The following is a 26,282-nucleotide window of genomic DNA, read 5'->3' as shown; positions in this document are numbered from 1 at the left end:
ATACGAACTTTGGATCTAATTTGCCTATGTGGGGCATGTGAGTCAAGTATCTTAAGGAATGTGTCATTGAAGTGGGACACACTCTCCTCGAGTGGTAGAGTTTTTAGTATGGTCCAGTTGCAGGATTTCAGGTCGGCAAGAAATAGTTGTGGGACAAATTTCTTTTTGTTTCTGATTAGTCTATATAGGGGAGGGTTAGAAGTTGGGCATTTATGTTTAATAATATAAGTTATTAGGTGGTCACTGAGGTCACTGGGAAGGGTGCCTGTGGGTGTAGTTGTTTGAGTCCCTATTAGTAAGGATCCAGTCAATGGTACTTTCTTTTTGAAGAGAATTGCCTATTCTGGTTGGGGATAGGATGTTTTGGGAAAAACCATGTAGGTTGATAGGTTGTGGAGTTGTATGGGTAGAACAGAGAGACCAGTCAATATTAACGTCTCCAAGTACTATGGTTTCTTGTGGGTAGCTGGTGGCTAGCCAGCTCAGGGTTTGCTCCAGGTTTTCTGTGTTCTTCCCTGGTGGGATATAGGTTACAATGAGGTTGATGCGTTTTTGAGTGTTTAGGCAGATCTGTAGGGCAATAATTTCTAGGTTAGAGATTATAGGAGGTTGTAATGGATTCCTAAGGATATTCAGGGTATTTTTAAACATAACAGCTATTCCTCCACCTTTTTTTTTGCACGATCAGCCCTGAAAATATTATACCCGGGTGGGAGGATCTCTTCATTCTTAGTAGTGGGTTTTAGCCATGTTTCGGTTAGACACATAATGTCAGGGGAATGAGTAGCTATAAAGGCGTGAAGGTTGTGAACTTTGTTGTTAATGCTTCTTAGGTTCAGATGTAGTATTAGAAGGGAGTCAGTACATTTTCGGGTTAATTTATAGGGGTTAGAGTCTGGCACAGTGGTGGGACCTGGGTTAGGGTGAATATCGCCGTCAATGTTAATACGATTTTTCAGGTAAACTAAAAATCTTTGTAATTTAAATAGGATTTTGAGGTTAGTTTTGTTATGTGGAGTTTTAGGGTGATGAAGTGCAGTGTGGACTATTTTGGGGGATACAGTTTTGTCCTGGTAGAGTGAAGGTGGAATAGAAATGACATGGAGATTGGATTGGGAGTTGGTGTGGCGCTTAGGGAAGGGGATACCTATCAGAGTTTGGTTTTCATACGTTGTTAGGAAATAAGTGGTGATGAGAAGTATTGTTATGGAGGGGGTGATAGTATAAATGAATTTGGCCATAATGGAGATAAGGAAAGGGTAGTGGGAGGGGGAAGAGACTTAGTGTAGGATTTGGTAATGGGTGTGGGCCTTGAGGTGGGAAGAGTAGTGGGGTGTGACGAGGGAGCTTTGGATTTGCTAAGGGGGAAAGTGGGAGGGACTGTTTGTTCCTATAAAAGTAGGGGTACTGGGGCGGGTGGGATAAGGGGGCAGGGAGGGGAGCGGAGCGGGGCATACACCGCCAGGAGATTCGCAGGGTCTTAGAGGGAACAGTAGTTGAGAGCAGAACTCAGCACAGAGGAGTTTCGACTACAGTTCTTTATAATGAATGCAAGGAAAGAAACAGTTTTCCAGGCTTTATAGTACTTAAAGTATTCTAGTGGCACTGCCAGGTTCCTGAGACTAGAACGCTATACTTAGCTATTAATGAGATAATTCCTGAGACTAGAACGCTATACTTAGCTATTAATGAGATAATAATGCTTTGAGTTTACCCTGTATTTTAAATAGTGATTAGGTTGCAGGTTTTGTTTTCTTTTTGAAGGTAAGTACTGGTCATAGCATTTGCTGTAGTTTGTAGTCCAGATGGGCGCGATTTTGGGTCTTGGGAACCACGCTTTGTTAGGTAAGAGAGGGGGGCTTCCTGTGATACAAGGGAAAGAGATAGGAATATTAGAATTACTAAGGTTGAACTGGTAAAAGCAGACTAAGACAGCTTTACGGTTAAACCGCATACAGTCTGGAGACTGTGTTTAAAACAGTATATAAACAGTGCATGTTACAGACAGTATCACATCAATAGCATTTTGTGAGTCATTTACAAATAAGCCATTTTGCAAGGTTTAGACTTGTGTCACTAGACAATTTTAACCAAGTACAGCACAAAGCAGTATTGCAAGTTTAGGCAACAATCTCTAGTTAGTTTTGAGAAAGGTACAGCACAATGAAAGTCATTAGGTGAGTTTGAAAGTCGCCGACTTTGCACCAAAAACACGTGCACAAAACCAAGTCGCTTAGTAGTTATGAGCAAAATGACACCAAATATACGCTAAATACACATTCAGATACTATATAATAGCTTCAAATGACTTCAGACCTAGTCACTATGTGTTTTGATAAAAAAGACGCCAGATGTGCGTCAACAACACGTGCAAACCTTTGCGTTGGATCATTCACAGCTACAGCTAGCAAGCAGGCACGCCACAGTGAAATCTAGTATCAGCAGTACAGGAATAACACTACAATGCAAAGCAAAACGCTCCAAATCACACCTGTAGTCACTCAATTAAGGTTATTAGTCGATATATGAGTTACCTGTAGGCCTGGCGATACGACCGGGCAAGAGAACAGACAGAACCAAATGCAGTTCAGTTTAAAGTTAGCGGTGAACCAGCAGGACTATTTGTTAACTTCCTGACGTCAGCATACACCGCCAGGAGATTCGCAGGGTCTTAGAGGGAACAGTAGTTGAGAGCAGAACTCAGCACAGAGGAGTTTCGACTACAGTTCTTTATAATGAATGCAAGGAAAGAAACAGTTTTCCAGGCTTTATAGTACTTAAAGTATTCTAGTGGCACTGCCAGGTTCCTGAGACTAGAACGCTATACTTAGCTATTAATGAGATAATTCCTGAGACTAGAACGCTATACTTAGCTATTAATGAGATAATAATGCTTTGAGTTTACCCTGTATTTTAAATAGTGATTAGGTTGCAGGTTTTGTTTTCTTTTTGAAGGTAAGTACTGGTCATAGCATTCGCTGTAGTTTGTAGTCCAGATGGGCGCGATTTTGGGTCTTGGGAACCACGCGTTGTTAGGTAAGAGAGGGGGGCTTCCTGTGATACAAGGGAAAGAGATAGGAATATTAGAATTACTAAGGTTGAACTGGTAAAAGCAGACTAAGACAGCTTTACGGTTAAACCGCATACAGTCTGGAGACTGTGTTTAAAACAGTATATAAACAGTGCATGTTACAGACAGTATCACATCAATAGCATTTTGTGAGTCATTTACAAATAAGCCATTTTGCAAGGTTTTGACTTGTGTCACTAGACAATTTTAACCAAGTACAGCACAAAGCAGTATTGCAAGTTTAGGCAACAATCTCTAGTTAGTTTTGAGAAAGGTACAGCACAATGAAAGTCATTAGGTGAGTTTGAAAGTCGCCGACTTTGCACCAAAAACACGTGCACAAAAACCAAGTCGCTTAGTAGTTATGAGCAAAATGACACCAAATATACGCTAAATACACATTCAGATACTATATAATAGCTTCAAATGACTTCAGACCTAGTCACTATGTGTTTTGATAAAAAAGACGCCAGATGTGCGTCAACAACACGTGCAAACCTTTGCGTTGGATCATTCACAGCTACAGCTAGCAAGCAGGCACGCCACAGTGAAATCTAGTATCAGCAGTACAGGAATAACACTACAATGCAAAGCAAAATGCTCCAAATCACACCCGTAGTCACTCAATTAAGGTTATTAGTCGATATATGAGTTACCTGTAGGCCTGGCGATACGACCGGGCAAGAGAACAGACAGAACCAAATGCAGTTCAGTTTAAAGTTAGCGGTGAACCAGCAGGACTATTTGTTAACTTCCTGACGTCAGCATACACCGCCAGGAGATTCGCAGGGTCTTAGAGGGAACAGTAGTTGAGAGCAGAACTCAGCACAGAGGAGTTTCGACTACAGTTCTTTATAATGAATGCAAGGAAAGAAACAGTTTTCCAGGCTTTATAGTACTTAAAGTATTCTAGTGGCACTGCCAGGTTCCTGAGACTAGAACGCTATACTTAGCTATTAATGAGATAATTCCTGAGACTAGAACGCTATACTTAGCTATTAATGAGATAATAATGCTTTGAGTTTACCCTGTATTTTAAATAGTGATTAGGTTGCAGGTTTTGTTTTCTTTTTGAAGGTAAGTACTGGTCATAGCATTTGCTGTAGTTTGTAGTCCAGATGGGCGCGATTTTGGGTCTTGGGAACCACGCTTTGTTAGGTAAGAGAGGGGGGCTTCCTGTAGGCCTGGAGATACGACCGGGCAAGAGAACAGACAGAACCAAATGCAGTTCTACTGTCATGGTTAGTGTACTCACACATATGGTAGACTGATAGCCAACTTAAGAACGTGATTGTTCCTAGTGGTCTGGTTAGAATCTGATAAAGTACATAATAGTTGAACATTGATGTTCTTCATGTTTCACTTTCGCAGTCATCACCTGTAGGATGTCCTTCAAGAATGCAACTGCAGTCATAACATGTGGGTTGTCCTGCCTCAGGCAGCCCTCGGTCGGCCGGATTCCAAAGTCTGGGTCCGACGTCGGCTGATGTCGCATTTCTCTCCGACGTCAGAGCGGCTGGAGTACATAAGCATCAGCCGACGCCATTTTCTTCAGTCTTTCTTGCCGCGCGGTGCCCGAAGCAGAAGCAGTTCGCAAGTGCCGGTCGGTCAGCTCCTGTATTCTTCGATACCGAAGTCATCAAAAGTCATCAAAAAAGCTAAGTACCCCGTTGGGGACCTTTTCTTGCCTCAGCCAATGTCAGAAATTACTGAAAAAGTTAACAATTGTCTTTCTTGTGGTAAACAAATACCTCATAAGGATTTCCACTCTTACTGTCTTCTTTGCCTTGGCCCAGACCGCGACGTCTCGGCCTGTGTAGCCTGTGCTCGCTTCAACAAGCGCACTCTCAGGCGCCGGGCGGAGTTCGCTGAAGACTTTTTTGGCGATAAATTTGCTTACACCATGCCGTCGGATCTCCCGACATCGCAAACTCCCAAGAAGCGAAAAGACCGGGACCGACATCCTCGGCCCGCGTCTACCACCGACTCCACGCCAAAACCCAGCGCGAGTGCTCCGGTTCCCTCTGAGACGGTCTCTCCACCTCTCCGAACTGAAGACACCGCATTACCGACTACTCCGATTCCGGACATCACTCCAACGCCAGTTATCGATTTTCCTCTGGATACCGAAACCGAGGAAATGCCCGAGACCATTGCTGTAGACAAGGTCACTACTGCACGTGGAGCTGCCAGGCCTCCTATGGTCATGTCTATTAAGGCCTACACTAGGGCTAAGGCAGCCAGCAAAACAAAGCATCTTACTACTAAAACCTTACCTCAGCCTACTCCAGAGACACAAATTATGTCCATGGCTGCTGACTTAATTTCTATGATTATAGGTTCACAGGCCCATCCTGAGAGGGGATCCCAGCTTCCCCCTGATAAAAGGACCCGGATTGAACCCTCTGAACCTATTCCTTCAGATGAAGATTCTGAGGGCTCTGTCCACTCTGATAGCCAGGAAGAGCTCTTCCAGACCTATGAGGACTCGGATGCAGATGATTCCATCCCCTCGGCCTCCCCTCCTGAGGATATTTCTTTTGGGGAAGTTCTGCATACCATGAGGGAACATTTCAAGTGGCAAGGGCAGGAATATTCTGATTCCAGAAAACGCCTTAGGACTTTCCTTAAGAAGCCACAGCACAGGCCCTTAGCTATTCCTCCTGTACTTGATGTTTTGGATGATTTATATTCTGACTCTAGTGCTACCCCTGATTCTCTTCCTCCTGCTCCATCCAAGCCAGACAGGTATTACAGGGTCCCAGAAACTCATTCCCATTTATTCAGGGCCCATACTGCTGATTTGGAAACTATTTCACAGGGGCCTAAAGGAGTTTCAGCTTCCACCTCTAAAAATCCATTGCCCTCCAACAGGGAAGCTAGGTCAATAGAGAGATGGGGCAAAAAGGTTTACACATCCACTACCTTATCTATGAGAGCTTTGAATTGCCTTTTTCATATGTTACAATATCAGGATTTTCTGTTAGAAGATTTACAAAAAACTTTAGCCACTCCTGATCCTTTAGACAGGAAGGTTTTGCAGGAAGCTGTACATAACACTCAGCAAGTAAGCAATCACTTCCTGCAGTGTGGATATGATGCACTGGAAGCTTCATGTAGGGCAGCTATGACAGGGGCAGTCATTCGTAGACATGTGTGGTTAAAAGATCAACCTCTACCAGATCATGTAAAGGCAAAACTTCTGGATGCACCTTTGGAAAAGAACAAGCTTTTTGGTGCTAATGCTAAGGATGTGTTAAAGACCATCGAAGAAAAAGCAAAATCAGTTCAGACGGTGAAAGATTTCCTCCAGGTTCAACCCCCCAGATTCAGTAGGAATTGGCCTTCAAAAAACTGGTCCTTTCCTAATCCAGAAAAGTTTCAAAGGGGTAAAAACAGACGTGGCCGAGGAAGAGGCCAATACAGAGGCCCTTACAGGGGAAGACAATGGCAGCCAGGGAACCAAAGAAGTGACACAGGGGTTTCACCTGCCCCACAGCCACAATCTCAATGACTTTCCTCTACTTCCGCCTACCAGGGAACAAATAGAAGCTCCCTTGGGCGGGAAATTATCTCTATTTGCACAAAATTGGCACAGACTGACAAAGGACAAATGGATTTTGGACATTATAGACCGAGGGCACAGGTTCCATTTTCATACCTTGCCAAGAAAACAAGGCATGCCAAACCTACCACAAAACCAGAGGGCAGAGGCTATCAAGCAAATCTCTCTGCTGACTCGGATGAAAGCAATAGAAAGAGTTCCACAACAAGAACAAGACCAGGGGTTTTACTCGAGACTGTTCCTTGTTCCAAGAAAAGAATCTCAATGGAGACCAATACTGGACTTGTCCGCATTAAACACCTTTCTCATAGTACCAAAGTTCAAAATGCTGACTCTACAGAAACTCCTTCCCATGCTGGGCAAGGGGTCTTGGCTGATTACTCTGGACCTCAAGGAGGCATACCTGCATGTCCCTATCAGACACAGCTGCAGAAGATACCTCAGATTTCTTGCAGGGCCAGAGCATTATCAATTCTCAGCATTGCCATTTGGCTTATCTACTGCACCCAGAGTATTCACAAAATGCCTGGCTTCAGTAATTGCTCATTGCAGGCTCCAGGGGATACAAATTTACCCGTACCTGGACGACTGCCTCATACAAGCGGACGACAAATTGATGTTGACAAAAAACTTGGACTATGTCATACGATTACTTCAAGCTCTGGGATACACAGTCAACTTCCAAAAGTCAAGACTGCAGCCATCCCAGCAAATAATCTTCTTAGGAGCCAAACTAGACACAGCCTCTCAAATGGCTTACCTGACAGAAGACAAGCAAGAGAAGTTAACTCATTACTTCAAAGGTTTAGCAAAACTCACCCAGATGACTGCAAGGAGATTCCTACAGGCCCTCGGTTACATGGCATCCTGCATTCTCCTGGTTCCATTAGCAAGACTACACATGAGAAAGCTTCAATGGTACCTAAAAAGCATTTGGTCTCAACACAGCAACAACTTGGAGACAACCATACCACTCATTCCATGCCTACAAAAGGAATTCCTATGGTGGGCCTCGGTGAGCCAGGCAAACACAGGTATGTCATTCAAAAAGCCACAGATAACACAGACCATGACCACAGACGCCTCAGACCTTGGATGGGGGGTGCACATGGAAGGCAGGTGTATACAAGGACAATGGTCTCCAAAGGAAACACATCTGCATATAAACCAAAAGGAAATGCTGGCAGTAATGCATGCCATCGAGGCTTTTCAGCACCAACTTCAGCAAGGCCATTTACTGATACGGACAGACAACACCACTGTGATGTGGTACATAAACAAGCAAGGGGGCACCCACTCTTACCCCCTTTGCAGACTGACAATGCATCTTTGGGAAAAATCACTGAGCCTAAACATCCAGTTACAATCCCAGTTTGTTCCAGGCAAAGACAATGTGTTGGCGGACAGCCTAAGCAGGAATTTCACAGATCCACACGAGTGGAGGTTACATCCGAAGGTCTTCACACAACTCACTTCGACATGGGGCAGGCCAGAAGTGGACCTATTTGCCTCTCACCTCAACCATCTTCTACCAAAATTCTGCACAAGGACATACCATCCAAAAGCTTGGAAAATAGATGCTCTCTCATTCAACTGGAACTTCCTAACAATCTATGCATTCCCACCTCTGCCACTGATGACCTCAGTATTACTAAAGATCAAAGCAGAGAGACCCAAGGGAATCATAATAGCTCTGGACTGGCCAAGACAACACTGGTACCCACTACTACGGAACATATGTCACAACAGGAGGTGGGCCCTTCACCAATGGCCTGTACTTTTGACTCAACACAATTTCGAAACAGTGCATCCAAACCTTCAGACACTGCAGCTAACAGCCTGGGAGATCCCATAAATAACCTCAACCTATCTCTCTCCAAGGAAGTTCAGCAGATACTAACAGAGGCTCGAAGACCATCCACCAGAAAGGTTTACTTAGCAAAGTGGAAAAGATTCAGCAATTGGAATACCAGCAAGTGACATGATGCATCATTGTTGAACATCTCACTCATCTTGGAATATTTGGCAGATATGCTAAAGAACGGCCTCTCATATTCTTCCATAAAGATACATGCATCAGCTATTTCAGCTAGATACAGCACTAATTCTCCTGTTTTTTCACACCCTTTGCTACGGCAATTCCTCAGGGGAATCAAGAACATTAAGCCACCAAGAAAGGCCCCAGTGCCAGCCTGGGACCTCAATTTTGTCCTAGAAAAACTGACTCTACCTCCATTTGAGCCAGCAGCTTCAGTTGACTTGCAATTTCTCTCATGGAAGACAGCTTTCCTGTTGGCAATTACCTCAGCAAGAAGGGTTTCGGAATTACAGGCCCTAATGGCAATACCACCGTTCATAATTTTTCACAGAGACAGAGTTTCATTAAGGACCAACCCTACTTTTATGCCAAAGGTGGTATCTAGGGTTTCTTTAAATCAAGCCATTCATCTGCCTGCTTTCTTCCCCAATCCTGAGAACAGGGGGGAAAGACTGTTGCATACCTTGGACATTCACAGACAACTTCGATACTACCTGGACAGAACCAAGGCCAGTAGGAAGTCTGAACAACTTTTTGTAGCTTACGCCCCTGCAGTCCAAGGAAAAGCAATTTCAAAACAAACTATTTCAAAATGGATTGGACATTGCATCAGATTCTGTTATTCCTTTCATGGAAAGACTGTTTCAGCCAATGTCAGACCACATTCCACCAGAGCTACAGCCACCTCTACAGCATTCTTAAGAGGGGTGCCTACTATGGACATTCTAGAAGCTGCTACATGGAGCTCCGTGCATACATTCTCCAAACACTACAATCTCCCTCTATACTCCAGATCCAGAGCAGGCTTTGCTTCGACAGTCCTGCAGGGTTTGATTGCCACACCATCTTTTTCCTAGAGCATACCTCCTCCCCCAGCTAAGCTATGGTATTCTACCCACTTGTTATGACTGCAGTTGCATTCTTGAAGGACATAGTACAGTTTTTTACCTACCATAAATGTAGATGTCCGATAGACATGCAACTGCAGTCGGATTTTCCCTCCCTCCTTACCCCTCTATGCCTAGGGTCCACTCCTATCCCTGTTACTCTTAGCTGGGGATATCTGTTATGGTGTATTTGTTTTATTGCTCATTTATTTGTCTGGAATCCTGTTTTTGTCTTCAAATTTGATTACAGCCTTCCTTGGAGGGCACCTGGCATCTGGGGCAAGAAACACTGAAGAAAATGGCGTTGGCTGATGCTTATGTACTCCAGCCGCTCTGACGTCGGAGAGAAATGCGACATCAGCCGACGTCGGACCCAGACTTTGGAATCCGGCCGACCGAGGACAACCCACATGTTATGACTGCAGTTGCATGTCTATCGGACATCTACATTTATGGTAGGTACAAAACTGTACTTTATCCCTGCTGTGGTAGCCCTTGGCTTGCCCGAATACCAAAGTCAGTGGATTTTTTTTGCATCAGCTGCAGTCGCCTGTAGTCTGACGTCAGGTAGTCAGTGCTATAAAGCAAGACAGCCGATGTCATTACATCAGTCTTTCTTGCTGTGGAGGCCATAGCAGAAGCAGTTCGCACGAGTGCCAGTCGGTCTCTACCAGAAGTTGAATTTCAGCTGAAAACATCTAAAGCTAAGTACCTCTTGGGGATCCTTTGTTTGTGCACTAACCAATGTCCAAAAAAGTTAATTGTCTTGCCTGTGGAAAGCAGATCCCACACCAAGACTTCTATTCTTACTGCGTCACTTGTTTAGGCCCAGACCACGACATCCCCCATTGCAGGTTTTGTGCCCTCTTTAATGCAAGAACCATTCGCCTTAGAGCTCTTTTTGTAGACCGTTATTTTCGTGTTCCATCTTCGCATTCTGATATGGTGTCTGTCAGCCAACTATCGGTGGACATTCTGAAAAAAACATAGAGATGAAGACAGAGACAGACCGCACAAGGCTAAGCCTTCAGACGATGCTACCGCTAAGCAGGTCATCAGTTCTCTGGAATTCAGTGAGGTGCTTTTGCAGCCCCTGATGCCCGATTCGATATCTACACAAGCCTCTACCGAGACCCTTTTGGAGTCTGGTATGTCGCAGAAATCTTCTTCATCTTCCGAGCCTTTGGCTGTCTTTGCCTCTGTTGGATCTGGAGCCATGACGCAAGCACCGGTTGCCGAGGAGGCCATTAGCACTAACGAATCTAGAAAAAAAACAACATCTTCGCATCCGACTACCATTTCTCTCAGACCGACGGATTCTCTCAGGCCTACAAGCAAGGCCACTTTTAGGAAATCTGCTTTTAGCCACCATCTTGCTACTGCTCTACTACCTCAAGCACAAATACTTAAAATGGCAGAGGATCTCATCTCCCTTATCCAGGGTAGTCAGGCCACAACTTCTAAAAGGAAAAGGCACCCTTCCCCAGAAATTATGACAGAACAGGATTCTGAGGAATCATACTGTTCAGTTTTTGAAGAGGAACAGTATCCCTTAACTACTTATGAGGATTCAGATGTAGAGGAATCCATCCCTTCTGCCTCCCCTCCAAAGGACCTTTCCTTTGGGGGAACTCTTCACTCCCTTAGGGAACATTTTCAGTGGGAATCTCAGGACTTCCCACAGTCTAAGAAAAAAATTAGAGAGTTTCTGGACCTGCCCCAGCACAAGACCCCTGGCCACCCCCACCCCCTGTTTTAGAAGTGGTGGATGATGTTTTCCATTAATCCAGCTTAGCCCCTGACACCCTCACTCCTGCTCCCAGTAAACCAGACAGGTACTACAGAGTACTGGATTCTCACAAATTCCTGTATAGAAATCCTGCTGCAGACCCAGAGGTCATTACACAGGGACCTAAAGGAGCTAAAACTAGTTCTGCTAAGAATCCTCTTCCTTCTGACAAAGACATGAGAGCTCTGGTCAGATGGGGTAAAAAAGTATACACCTCTGTAACCTTAGCCATCAGAGCACTCAGTTGTCAGTTCCATATGTTAAAATATCAACAACACACTTTGGAGGTATTAAAACAGAAGATTGCTACCTTTCCTGACTGTACCAATTCAAAAGAGTTAGCAGATTTACTGCACTCTGCTTGTCAAGTGGCCAAACACTCACTACAATGTGGATAATGATGCCCTAGAAGCCTCTAGCAGGGCAGCAGTGACAGGCTCTGTTATTAGGACACATGCATGGCTGAAGGAAGAACCTCTTCCTGATCACGTCAAGTCTAAACTTATTGAAGCACCCCTAGATAAGGAGTGGTTGTTTGGGGAAAAAGCAGAAGAGGTGCTTAAAAAGATGGAAGACAAAGCAAAATCTATGCAAACAGTAAAAGATTTCTTTCAGGTTCAAACTCCCAGACTCAGCAGGAACTTACTCTCTAAGCACTGGGCCTTCCCTGAACCTAGCAGACGGGGACAAGGCAAGCCCCGCAGGGACAGATCACCCAGGCTCCAACCCCAGGGCCAGAAGAGAAGTAAACAATGGACCACTTCCGTCTCTAAGGCAGGGAGTTCTAAGCCATCCTTCTATGGCAAAAACTCCCAATGACTCCCCTTCCCCCCCCTGCCCTCCTTTCACTCATCAAAAACTAGGAGGAAGGCTCTCCCTCTTCAAAGACAATTGGCTTTCTGTAACAAAGGACCAATGGGTCTTAAAGATAATTTTTCAGGGATACAAATTTCATTTCAGTGAACTCCCAATCCCAAGAGGGTACCCAGACTTACCTCCAAATCAGTGGTCAGAGGCATTGAAACAGGTCCGAACACTCATATCCCAGGGGGCAGTAGAACCTGTCCCCTCAGATCAAACAGTCAAAGGCTTTTATTCCAGATTATTCCTTGTTCCCAGAAAAGAGGGCACTTGGCGCCCCATCCTGGATCTATCCATTCTGTACACCTCCCTGGTGGTCCCAGATTCAAAATGCAAATTTTGCAGCAGCTGCTGCCTTTGCTAACAAAAAATGCCTGGCTAGTGACCCCAGACCTAAAAGATGCCTACCTCCACATCCCCATCAGGGAATCGTGCAGGAAATTCACGCTCTTCAGAGCAGGCTCACAACACTTTCAGTTTTCTGCACTGCCCTTTGGCTTATCTACTGCTCCCAGAGTATTCACAGAATGCTTGGCCCTGGCCATAGCATTCTGCAGACAGAGACATATACAGATTTACCCTTACCTGGACGACTGCCTCATTCAGACAGCGTGCAAAGAAAAGCTGCTCCAGGACCTTCTTTTTGTTAAATCACTCCTAACCTCCCTAGGATTCACCATCAGCAAGAAGAAATCAAAGCAAACCCCCACCAGGAAGATAATTTTCTTGGGAGCTTTGCTAGACACAGCATCCCAAATGGCCTTCCTATCCCCAGAAAGGAAGAGCTTCCTGCCTCTCTACTTTACCCAGCTGGCTTCCAGGAGTCACCTCACTGCGAGGAAGTTCCTGCAAGCCCTAGGGTACATGGCATCTTGCATCCTTCTCATTCCTCTGGCCAGGCTTAGCCTTCAGTGGTATTTAAAGAACCTTTGGTGCCAGCACTCTCAGTCCCTAGAGACCTCTCTCCCTCTGATCCCATGTATAAGGGCCAAGTTTATCTGGTGGGCAGAGGCCTGTACCAGGAACAAGGGTGTCTTCCCTTCATCCTCTGCCCTTCCGGCCAGACCATCACCAGGAACAAGGGTCTTCCTTTCATCCTCTGCCCTTCCGGCCAGACCATCACCACCAATGCCTTAGACATTGCTTAGGGTGAACACCTAGCAGGCAGGTGCACCCAAGGTCTTTGGGATGCCCAGCAATTACACTTGCACATCAGTCAGAAAGAAATGATGGCAGTACAAAAGGCTCTGACATCTTTCAAACCCTATCTCAGGCCAGGAGTTGTCCTTATAAAAACAGACAGCACCGCAGTAATGTGGTATATCAACAAACAGAGGAAAACCCGATCTTACCCCCTGTGCAGGTTAGCCATGAGCCTCTGGCTTACAGCCACTTCCATGGTCTACACCTAATTGCCCAATACCTACCAGGGGTCAACAACACCCTGGTAGAACACCTAAGCAGAAATGTACTGGACCTCCATGGATGGCAGCTCCACAGGGAAATCTTTCTGCAAGTCACTCAGGAGTGGGGGACTCTGGAAGTGGATCTCTTTGCCTCGCACCTCAACCACCAGCTGCAAAAGTTCTATACCAGGGAGCATCACCTCCTAGTGTGGAAGGAGGCTGCCTTGACCTTCCTCTGGAACTTTGTGCACACATTCCCTCTTCTGCCCCTTATTCCCAAGGTCCTGATCAAAATAAGGGAGGAGAGACCAAAGGCCATCCTCATTGCTCCAGATTGGCCCAGACAGCATTGCTACCCCTTACTGTGCAGCCTGACCTTACAGCCCCCCCAAGCAGCTTCCCCTGATCTCAGACCTCTTGACCCAGGTGATGGGGAAAATACTGCACCCAGACTTACAGACTCTGTCTTTCAGCTTGACTCGTACCTTAAATGCTAACAAGGACTTCCTGTTAAGCAAGCAGGTCCTGGACATCATCACAGAGGCAAGAAGGCCCAGCACCAGAAAATCATACGTAGGGAAATGGAAAAGATTCTGCTCCTGGAATAATTCCAAAAGGGCCAGTACCTCCCATCCTTCCATCCCTCTTATCTTGGATTACCCAGCTGAGATTCTCAGTAGTGGTCTCTCTTTCTCCTGTATTAAAATCCATCCCTCAGCCATTTCTGCCCATTACAATTAAGACCCACCCCTCTTCTCTCATCCTTTGATTAAGCAATTCCTCAGAGGGGCTTCTAATATCAGACCTCCCACGCCACCTTGGGACCTGACTTATGTTCTAGAAAAACTAACCTTACATCATTTCGAACCTGCTGCTTCTACAGAATTGAAATACCTCTCCTGGAAGACTGCCTTCCTACTAGCTATCACCTCAGTCAGAAGGGTAACAGAACTTAAGGCTGTCATGGCGGTTGAGCCCTTCATCATTTTCCATGCAGACAGGGTCTCTCTGAGGTCTAACCCCTCCTTTATGCCAATGTGGTATCTGATGCGACCCTCAACCAGGCCATATACCTAACTACCTTCTTTTCCAACTCCCAAAACAAGGGGGAAAGAATTCTACACTCGTTAAAAATGCACAGACAACTCTATGCTATCTGGACTATACTAAACCATTCAGAAAAACAGACCAATTACTGGTCAGCTTTGCCCCTAGGGCAGAGGGGAAGCCCATTTCCAAACAAACCATTTCCAAATGGATATCACACTGTACCCATTTCTGCTACAGACTACATGGGAAACCCCTCCCCTAAGTCTATCTGTACCCATTCCACTAGGGCAGCCTCCACTTCCACAGCCTTCCTCAGAGGAGTACCCACCACGGACATCTTGAAAGCTGCCACCTGGACCTCTGCCCATACCTTTACAAAGCATTATCACCTACCTCTTTTTTGTTTGTAAGTCTAAGGCAGGGTTTGCATCTGCAGTTCTGCAGGGCCTGCTGACCTATGCCTAGGACTCTTACCTATCCTTCCACCCCTCTCCTCAGCTTTGGGAATCCTACCACAGATGATGACTGCAACAGTGAAACATGAAGAACATAGTACAGTTGTGTACACATACCATAAATGTAGATGTTCGAGTGTATTCACTGTTGCAGTCCTGGTTTCCCACCCTCCATCCCCCATATAGCATCTTCCCCTAGGGGGGACATAAGCTTCCCACTGTGGCTTTTAGCCACCAGGACCACTTTTCCTTCTTTCCTTGTGCTTCTGATGGGTTAGGGCAAGAAAAACTGATGTAATGACGTCGGCTGCCTTGCTTTATAGCACTGACGACCTGATGTCAGACTACAGACGACATAAAAAAAAACACTGACTCTGGTATTTGGGCCGGCTGAGGGCTACCCCTGCAGGGATAACCCACAGGTGATGACTGCAACAAGTGAATACACTCAAACATCTACATTTATGGTAAGTGTACACAACTGTACTTTATTTTGGATCTAAAATCTAATATAGTGAAGAGCTATGCTCATTCCCTTTAGTACAGCTGTAGTGTGTGTGTGCACTTTTAAGTCCCAGTGGGTGTGGCTTGAGCCTTTGAAAAAAATTATCACCTTACAGTTCAAACAGATACTTACTTTTTCAGTGATTGCTGAAGTTGCAGTTTCCCAAGGGTGGCTAATAGTGCTAACTGCTGGGTTGCAGTCCCCCAGTGAAAATAAAGAAATCATATTTTTTCCATTAAAAACAGTCCGTTTTCCTATTTTGTAGAGCTTGTAACTCTCTGTATGCATGGAGTTCTGAGTTTTGTTAGAAATAAAAATAAAGAAATCAGTTCACTCTACTTATTGGATTGTTTTCTAAAACAGCCAGTGTTATACCTACATCAGATGGAAAATAAGGCTGTTGCATCTTATTTACAGGTCTTTCTGCCATTTTGAGAATGAAATTATATGGAAGAATAGGCTGACTGGGTTGCTATACATGCAACTTTCTAAATATGTATATAATCTGATTCTGATTTTGGTCCTTTCCTGCCATTATTTTTAGCTTTGACCCTGCTTCTTTATTTATGAGGTTGAGAAATATGTAGAGGCATTTTGCAGTGTATCTTGTACTGTATTCTGTCAACAGTAACCTGAGATGCATTCCTTTGTGTCAGTTGTTTATGTATTTATTTATTTGATCACTAGCAGCCTAATGAGGTGAATAGTTACAGACATATGTGTGCCTGTAATTGATGAGTGCATGTGTGTGTGTTTGTGTGTGAATGTGGGAGCAGAAGGGTTGCAGTAGCTTGCGCAGTGCAGTTCTGATGGCAGGTTGAAGTCTATGTTGCCTTTATTAACTAATTTAACCTCAGTCAGGCATCTGAGGTGTACACAGCCATACAATTTACTGTAAGTGGTGGGTACATGGGCATGGATGTCTGCTAGTGGGTTTACATTAGGTTGCACATTGTATGGTTTTGACAGCAGCAAGCTATAACATATTTATAAAGTCATTTGTTTAATCCCTATCAAACATCTGAGGTGTATGCTAAAATTCATGGGCATATCTGTGCATGTTTGTATGTGGAGGTAAAATAAATTACTGTGGTCATCTGATATTATTTTTATTTAATCACAATCTAATATCTGAGGTTTGCACAGCCAACAGATTTGGATTTAATTGCTGGGTGTAGGGGATGTATATGAAAGAATGTGACTGAACTTATTTGCTCGAGACAAATGGCCATTCTGCTTTTGCATAATTGACTAATGAATATTTGTGTGACATAAGTTAAAATACTTTATTGTAGCTACTTTTTCCATCAAAGTTGAAATCCATTACTGTGGCCATATTTTTTATCTCAATCAGGTATCCGAGATTTATGCAGACAACAAAGGGGATATAGTTATTAGGTGGGGCTGTCTTTAGATTAGATTTAATTACACTGCTGTCATTTGTTCAAGTTAAAAAGTCATTATGTCATTATTTTACCATTGCGGGGCTAATGTGAATTTGTGTAAAACAAGTCAGAATAACTTGTCATGGCTGCTGCTTATGTGAAACAGAGTTGAAGTACATTCCTGCCATTTTTATCACAGTTGGACATCTGAGTACACGTTAAACAAGTTAGCTATAATTACTGTGTGCAGGGGCTTTATGTGGATAAAAGTGACTGATCCTATAGGCATTTGTTCAAGTTAAACAGCAATTGTTCTGGTGTCCCAGTACTAACAAGTGTTTGTGTGAATCAAGTTGCAGTACTTTACTGTGGCTACTGTTTGTTTGAAACAAAGCTGAAATACATTACTATGGCTATTATTTTTATAACAGACTTCTAGATATGCACAGTGAGCAAATTAAGCATTAATTGCTGGGTATGGGGGCTATCAATGTATACAAGTGACTGACCTGCTGTAATTTGCTCAGAATAAGCAGTCATTTTTCTGGCTTTTCAGGACTAGTATGCATTTGAGTGAAGCCAGCTGGGGTACTTAATTATGACTATTTTAACACATTCTGGAATGTAATGTGTGTGCATTCAACAAAAGTGGCTGTACCTGATGGGTGTGGCAGTGTCGATGCATGAAAATGTCTGTGTGTGTTGGGGAGGGTTGCAGTGAATCTTAAAGAAGCAAGTTGGTCATAGTTTCTTTCACTTTCTTGTCACAGTCAGATATCAAGATTGTACACATTAATTGGCTGTCTGGACAGTATGTTGTCCATAGCACCTGATCATTGTCGTAGTGGTGCAACAGCATTGCTATCTTAAAGTGCTTGTTTGGTTGAGTTTTTGACAGTAATTCCTTCTGTGTGGTGTCCGCATGTACCCCCTTTCTCTGTATGGGTTTTGTTGAGGTGCTCCAGTTTCCTCCAGTAGGCATTCCATCTGTACAATGTGGGATTTGTATATTCTTGGAGGCATTTGTCTTCTCATTTTGTTGGGAACTATTATTTTGCCAGTATTGAACATCAGTATTTGAACACAGATTATATTTATGTGAAAGAAAAAAAAATAAGATTGAATTTCTTTCCTTACTCGTGATACTTTTCAGACCATTATTGCTTTAAGATGTACCTCAGTGCATCTAGAATACTACAACCTCTATAACCTCAGCTTAATTGAATTACTTCCTCCACACTTATTACAGTGCAGTCTTTCCCAGTTATGGTTTGTTAAAATGATGGAGGAAAAAGCTGAAAGTATGATCAAGTGTGAAAAACAAGAAGGAAGTAATATGTCTGGATGGGGTGGGACCAGGAATGGAGAAAACAGTGGACAAGCACTTGGTGGTGCAGGAAGGATTGGTATGGAACAGGGAGGCCTCTGGATTCCTTTGTCTAGTGATCCAGTTCACATAAGGCTAGCCCTGCTGATCAGAGAGAGACTTATGAGGTGTATATAGTCTATGTGGCTAGAATAAGTGGGTACTGAAGTAGTTTGTTAATAAAAGTCACTGATCCCATCTGTTGCTTGATCCCAGGCAAATGATCATAGACCTCTTCTGGTCTAGCTCCATATCATTCCAGTTTTCCTCACATTCAGTTGCTTCCTGCAACTCGTACACTTTGAAATCAGCTGCCACACCACTTCCCCCCACTGTTGTGCAACCTTGGAGTTTGCATGTATAAATTGGGGAATGTAGGGGTCTTCCCCCACATGGAATGGTGTGGGATCTTGGCCCACTGCAAAAATGCCTTCTTTTCTCACCAGTAAAAGTGGTGTTCAACAATTAGTTTTCTTTTAAATGCATTTTCATAAAATTGTTCTAGGTAGAGCTATATGAATCCAGTATTTTTGGACTGCAGATCCATCACTTACATATAACCCTGACTGTAATGTCAATGACTTGAGTAAGTACAGAAGCATCCATAGGAAGTCTGAAGACATTTAATTCAGAGTAACATCAGGACATATGATACACCAGGACAAATCAAATTTGATCAAACATACTCCAGATGATTTCCACCAAAATCCCTCACCTCCATATAAGTAGCCTGATCCTGCCTAACTTCCTGTAATTCCAGGAAAATGCACAGTGAGTTTCCTGTGTAAGACTAAATATGAGGAACTCCTGCATTAATCTTCTGAAGTCCCACTATACTCCCTTAATATTTTTATAAGATGGTGGCACAGTGTTGCAGTGGTTAGTGTTGTTGCCTCACAGCAAGAGGTTCTCCAGTTTGATTCTCAGCTGAGGTGCCTTCTGTGCAGAGTCTGCATGTCCTCCCTGTATTTGTGTGGGTTTCCTGCAGGTGCTCCAGTTTCCTCCCACATTCGAAAGGCATGCATCTGAAGCATTTCTCCCCAGCAGTCTGCTGAAAATGGGCTCTGTCCCATAAACAAATGTTAAATAAATAAATAAAATAACGCTCTCTAATATGTGTCCCAGGTGAGGGGCCACGTTGGTCAACTCACATTCCCAATAATATCTCAATCTTCATTTGCAGTTTGTATCCCAAGGTTGGCAGGAAAATGTGAGAAGTTTGTCTTAATACGTACTTACTACTGTAGTTAAATGAATTCTTCAAGAGGTTTAAGAGCAACCTGGATAGCATGGCAAAGGTAGCCCTGATAGTATCCAATATCAAGCCTTCTAATTATGTTGACCCTTTCAGTGGTAGATAATACAGAAATCAGAGGCCACCATGTCAGGTAAAGTGTTTTCTATGCAGCAATGAATTCCTGTTATGCTCCAGCAAGTCACAAGTGTATTAAATCTCCCCTACTGGAAGCACATTGAATAAAGCTGAAGTGACAGAGCTGTGAATAATTTAAAGATGGAGAGTTTTTATGAAATTGATTCCCTCTGAAAGTTGTAAAGGTGCAGATAGCAGAATATTTCCTTGTAAATCAAGGCCTGCATTGAAGAAGTGCCAGTAAATACACTATCTTCTTTACACAGTCAAAGAACGGCCATAGGGCAGGGAACAGCTGAACCTACTCTGTCGAGTCGAGTTTTAGCATTCACATCTACATGGATGAGTACCACCTTCTGCAGTTGGGGGGTGCACGCCAATATAACTAACTATAAAAAAGACTTGTGTTTTGTCAGGTAGTGGACTGAATGTATAATCATTTTCATGTTGTGATTTAAATAACAGGAATCCTTTAGAAAAGGTTTTGAGAAGTAACCATCTTTTTTAAAGATGAACCTATACTCCTTACCTGTGGCTAAAGCTGAAAAATGACTAGTAAAAAATGGACCACCACTTAACTAGTTTTTCTTCAATGTATAGTTATTTTCACCAGGTTAGGCTACTGATAAACACAGATCTTTGTCAAATCCAAGCCAAGAGTACTGTTTGGTTAAGTGTCTTGCTCAAGAGTTACACAGGCATATTGGTGCTGAGGGAATCCAACCCTGGACCAACTCATTAACAGCTGGTAGCCTTGCTTAATCATGTCTACTAACTGCCAGACTAATACTTTTACCCTTTAACTGTATAGTGTAAATGAGGAGCCTGTGGACAAACAGAATAACCCCTGACATTTTAAAGTCCCAGAGACGAAGCTATACTGTAGTGTTGGGGAGCATTTCTGTCTTTATTTATTGCTAATTAGAGTTGGCTAATTCCTTGGCAAACCAAGCAAATATTTCATCTTTGTCACTAGATGTTAGAATTGTTATACTTTAAGGTCTCACAAATTTCAATTGCAATGAGTATTTGGTTTCAAATTATTATATTGATTGATGTAGTTGCAACATTATATTTTTTATTTCTCTGTGTGTGTGTATATATATATATATATATATATATATATATATATGTGTGTGTGTGTGTGTGTGTATATATAAAGAGAGAGCATGATCATCTGTTGTGACTGTTTCTAACTTGTGACTGGGTAGAACAATATATAGATATTTATACAATGTGAACATGATCGTTAGAGATATTTAAATCATTGAACAAGCACAGTTGTTTCTTAGATTAACTGATTGATCTAACTACTTGGCATTGGTTTCTGATGTTGTTTGTAAAAGTTAAAATAAACATAATTGAAAAAATATAACTTTTCTTTTGGTGACTTAGTCCCAGATGGTCTCACTTTGCTAAATTCATTAATTCTGACTCTGACAAACTTTGAGCAAAATTTTATAGTAGTACCTTTTGTGACTTCCCTCCTCTGTGCCAGTGATCAAGGAGCCTCAATCCTCACCACTGACACTGGTGAGGAACATTCACTTTAAGAAAAATAGATACACACACGCACACTATTTTCAGATGCAGCTTCCTGCCCCAAGTACTGTTCCCCCTTAAGAGCTCACAGAGAATGCACACTCTAGTCCTGGGGCTGGGCTTTTTCTGCAGGCCCCAAATAAGACTCTGCATTGACCACTACAGAGCTAAGTCCTTAGCCGGGTATTCTAAGCCAAGTTCTCCACCACACTTTCTGTGAAATCAGTGTCCCTGTTCAAAGTAGCTGTCAAGCACAAACACTCTCAGATTTGGATTTTCACACACAAACCTGAGAAAGGCTGGCAAAGATTACCCACACTGAAACCTCCACCCAGACTATAAAGTAGATTTACTGCCACCAGAACACCCAAAAGCCAACTACTTTAAGGCTGTTACAAGGATACCCAATTACACTTAGTAAAATTAATACTTATAGAAATGGTAGTGTTAACCAAGCAGCAAGACTTTCAGGAACATGGAATCATAGTGTCATTAAATAAATGCAAGTACTCTCAAAGGTGAAATATTTTCTAAAATGACAGCCATAATGAAAGGTTTAGATATATTTAATAATAAATAAAAAATACATGAAAATGCTGAATATCTATTTACAATAAACATCAGAGTTTCAATCACTGGACATATTAAAAAAAACACAGATGGAAAGACTCAGACAGACACAGAAAAAAAGCTACATTTAGCTAATCTCAGTATATTTTTCTAACTGACTGAAGAATTACTGTTCCCTAGCTACTTGCTAAAGCAAGGCAAGATGAATGTGCTTGAGTGTCTCTTGTCTGGTCCAACAACAATGTGCACTTATCACATCTCCCACTAGTATACAATTTCAGTGCTGGCTACAGAATGACATCACATCTGGTCACCTGACTTTGTGGTTTCCACACTACCACCTCACTATTAACTGATCTAGGATGTGGCACTGATGTATCACAGTACATGTATAGAACTTTAGCTAAGGTTTATTACAGTATCTGGAAACTGTAAAACAGTTCCAACACCCTCCCTCCTGCCTGCAGAGGCCAACAAGCCATTTTCTGGCTGCATTCAGACCTGTAAGGTCAAATATTTATGGCCTAAACCAAGTCTTTTAATTTCAGGCTATTTTTTTCTTAAGGTTAGCTGGGCTGAGCTTAATCCCAGTACCTTCCAGTATCCTCTGTTAAAATATATACATTTCATCAGTTACAACAATACAGTCTGACATACTTGTATATTTCTTTTCTGTCCAGAAGGACCTACTGTTGATACATTTTTAACACAAGCAACTTTACAAATACATTTTAACACAATCATTTGTGAAAATCAGTTTGATAGTCAAATGACATATAATTCTTTACAAAACTCCAGCTAGCTATGCTGGCATATGTTTTAACACAGTGAGAGCCCTCATCAGAGTAATTAAACTTGCAGTTAAGATTAAACAATAGAAAGCATTCACATGTTCGATCATTAAGCACACAACTTGCAGGGTTTTTGTCATCGGTGTTTGAGTTCTCAAGTAGCCTCAACTGCAAAGTATTAAAAAAATATGCTTAATTCTTGGTGCTTGGTGTGTGTTGCTATCTTTCTTAAAGTATCAGACAGCTGAACTTGTAAACTGAAAGGTATGGTCACATTATGTAAAGTAATGACTAAAATGAGGATTAAACTATTTTGGAATGGTTTGTTATACGCAGAAACAACATGTTTAGGAATGTGATTGAAGCCATTTATCATTTCATATTTGTTTTATATTTCAGGACCATGCTTCTTTCTGTCCTGTCCTGTCAGTGTAGAAGAATTCCGACCATGGTTTATTGACTTATGGAATAACTCCATAATTCCATATCTTCAGGAAGGGGCCAAAGATGGGCTTAAGGTAAGATTTCATGATTTTACAGTGATGTATATCTAAGACTCTGTCCTTTTGTAAGTATAAAGAGTTGACCTAAAAATGCTGCATCTTTCATTTAAGACATCTTTTTTTTTAATCAGGCAATAACCAATTAACTTTCTGTCATCAGGAGCCATGGGAAGTGTTGCTGCAAGTGTCAGTGAGTTATTCCTGTCTTTAAAGATCTCACTGAGAAAAATATTTATCTACTTTGTAACCAAAAAAATGGAATCCACTAGTTAGATGGCCCTCCAGGCAGGCCTATGGGTTATATCAGTGTTGGCTCAATGATAAGCACTCCTAGAGTAGGTTGAATCTTGAGCCACCAAAAGGTTAAGTCTGGTACTCAGCCAGTTGACCTATATCCCTTGCAGTTCTTGTAGGTGTAGGGGTCATCTTCAGCTAGTGTGGACTTGAGATGGCCTCTGACCTGTACCTCTGCAGTATGTGGGGCCTGATGAGCTGTGCTGCTGGCTGTCACTGTGGGTACACCAGTCAGCATCTCCCCAATTTGAAGAGTTGGATGCTGTGGGCAACCAACTTCAGCTTCAACTTGGAATACTTAAGTCCAAGCACTATTATGTGTTAGCGAAATATAATGGGTTACACTATAAAGAATGCACATACAACATTGCAAACATACATTTCTGTAATTGTCTAGTAGGTAGTGAAGAGAACTGAGGCTATGAGTTCTTGACAGGCTTCATTATGCAGCCAATAGTTTGATTCCCACAACTCCCATTTGTCTACTGTGCAACTCTAAGTAAACCAGTTAACCAGACAGTGCTCATAGGCTGATTCTGAAAAAAGTTCAGTGTAGCTCAGTGACCTACCCAAGGTAAGAAATGCAAATATAAGGAAATTAGCAGTTTGTCATAGACTTCTAGGGTCAGTGCAATTAATGCAATTAAAAAAATAAAAACGGTCAAAAGACACACCAGGATTCAGATAAATCACTGTCAAATATGTCTGGTCTTTCTTCCCATATTCAAAAAAACACAAAATCCGAAAAGGCATCCCCTGAAGCACAGGCAACAAGAATAGCTAGGAGAAACTGATAACATTCTAAATCCATTAAAGAAGAATGAATCTCTCACAGTTGAAATACCAAGCACATTGTAACACTATTGACATATAGTAATGGTATATAGGCATTGGCTATAAAAAATGGCTAGTAAATTAGCAGGCATTGCGGACGTAATACCAACGTCCTACTCATTACTAAAAGGACATTCAAATCCAAAACCACATCTGCATCAGCTTAGCCTAACATCTGAGCAAACTGAGTTATTTCAGGTAACAAATGTTAAGACTTATCGCAAAGTACATGAACAACTGCTACTATTTGCTTGTTGTCTCAATTTGGAAAAACAAATATTGGAATATTGGCATTTTCTGGGAAATGTTAAGTTTAGACATGATTAGTTAGCCATTTGTAGAGCTGCAGACTAAGCATATCTAATGTTAAGCCAAGCAATACCCAGAGTACACAGCAGAAAAATAACAATATAATACAGCTGGAGGTGGCCATTGCACCTAGCTGCCACCGTTTTGGACCAAAACCCAGGCCTCTCCTCTCACTAGAGGCACTCCTTAAAATGGAGAACATAGACATCTGGGCAGTGACAAAGACCTGGTTCAAGGCTCCAGAGAGCACCCCTGCATTACCATGGTATAATTCATACCACACCTTTCAGCCACCTAACCTGGACCGAAACACTAAAGGCGGAGGCGTGTCCATATTCATTAAGGATATCCACACCTCCAGGCTAGTTGCTCAGCATAATGCATCTGAGAGTATCCAAGTGCAACTAACTCTGGGCAAGACCGCAGTCCAAACTGTAACTTGCTACAGATCCCCCACCATGCCCCAGGATTCCCACTCCTCATTTCTCGATACATTGGAAAATATTAGGGTACAAACCAACACCCTAATAATGGACGATTTCAACTACCCCACCATTAACTGGGAAAACTACTCATGTACCAACTCTTTTGCGCAACGTTTTCTGGAATTCGTAAATTCCAACACCTTGGATCAACTTATCCACACCCCCACCAGGACCCGCAATATCCTAGACCTGGTCATTACCAACATGGGCGACCGGTGTGCCACACCAAAGGTCAGTTCCTCATTGGGTCAGATTCGACCACAAGCTAATCACCCTAGACATCCACATCCCGACCCACCCCCCATTAGGGAAACCACCGTAATAAATTTCTCCAACGCTAACTTCATGTTTCTTAAGACAGAAGTAGCAAACTTCACAATACCTATGCAGATGGACAGTAGAGGTACAGCTGCTGAATCCTACACAAATGCACTTTATAAGCACTTACACAAGTGCATGGATCGTGCTATCCCTAATAGAACCAATATATGCTGTCCTCTAAAAAAGGAAGCCAATCTGGTGGTCCCCTGTCATAAACAAACTCTACAACAGAAGAAAGAAACTGTTACAAAAAAAGAGTAACATCCCATGACTGGAGGAACTCCCTGGTCAGCCTCAGTAAGAAGCTGAGATCCCTCATAAAATTCTTCAAAGCTAGTTATGAAAACAAAATTGACACTGATTCTAAAGACAACCACAAAGCATTCTATAGCTATGTCAAGAATCTCAATGGCAACACTCAGATCTTCTCTGAGTTACAGCACAGTGGCCCTAAATGTACAGAACCAACTGATATTGCCAACATCCTGGCAGATAGGTTCAGTGCTAACTTTACCCCCCTCTCACCCCTTAAAGGGCCCATCTCTATACCGGAAGAATGCAAAGTTCCTGTAATCATAGCTGCACAGGTAAAAAAAACACTCTCCAAAGTCAAAAACACAGCATCCATGGGACCTGACAACATCCCAGGCTGCGTTCTGCATGAGCTACAGAATGAACTATCACCCCACCTAAGCATCATGTTCAATCATAGCCTCACCTCAGGCTTTTTGCCCACTGAATGGTGCACAGCGACAGTTATCCCACTGCACAAAGGGGGAGCCACCACAGACCCCTGGAACTACCACCCCATTAGCCTAACAAGCCTGGTCTGCAAGGCCATGGAACGTATCATCATGGAACTTATAAACAGAGACATTGGTAAT

The 26,282-nt window shown here is 42.8% G+C and overlaps 1 protein-coding gene across 3 annotated transcripts in view; it reads left to right on the top strand.

Moving 5' to 3' along the window:
* Positions 1 to 26,282, top strand: part of NAV1 (neuron navigator 1) — a 2,383,470-nt gene that overhangs the window by 2,270,272 nt on the left and 86,916 nt on the right. For all 3 annotated transcript variants that reach the window (XM_044076515.1, XM_044076516.1, XM_044076517.1), the window contains one exon: positions 23,052 to 23,170. In XM_044076515.1, the coding sequence (XP_043932450.1) occupies positions 23,052 to 23,170 (119 nt within the window). The remainder of the gene's footprint in view (positions 1 to 23,051; positions 23,171 to 26,282) is intronic.

This window comes from Protopterus annectens, chromosome 7.part0, assembly GCF_019279795.1.
Source record: "Protopterus annectens isolate FY-2018-M chromosome 7.part0, PAN1.0, whole genome shotgun sequence".
NCBI lineage: Eukaryota > Metazoa > Chordata > Ceratodontiformes > Protopteridae > Protopterus > Protopterus annectens.
This window is presented reverse-complemented; position numbering and strand designations above follow the sequence as displayed.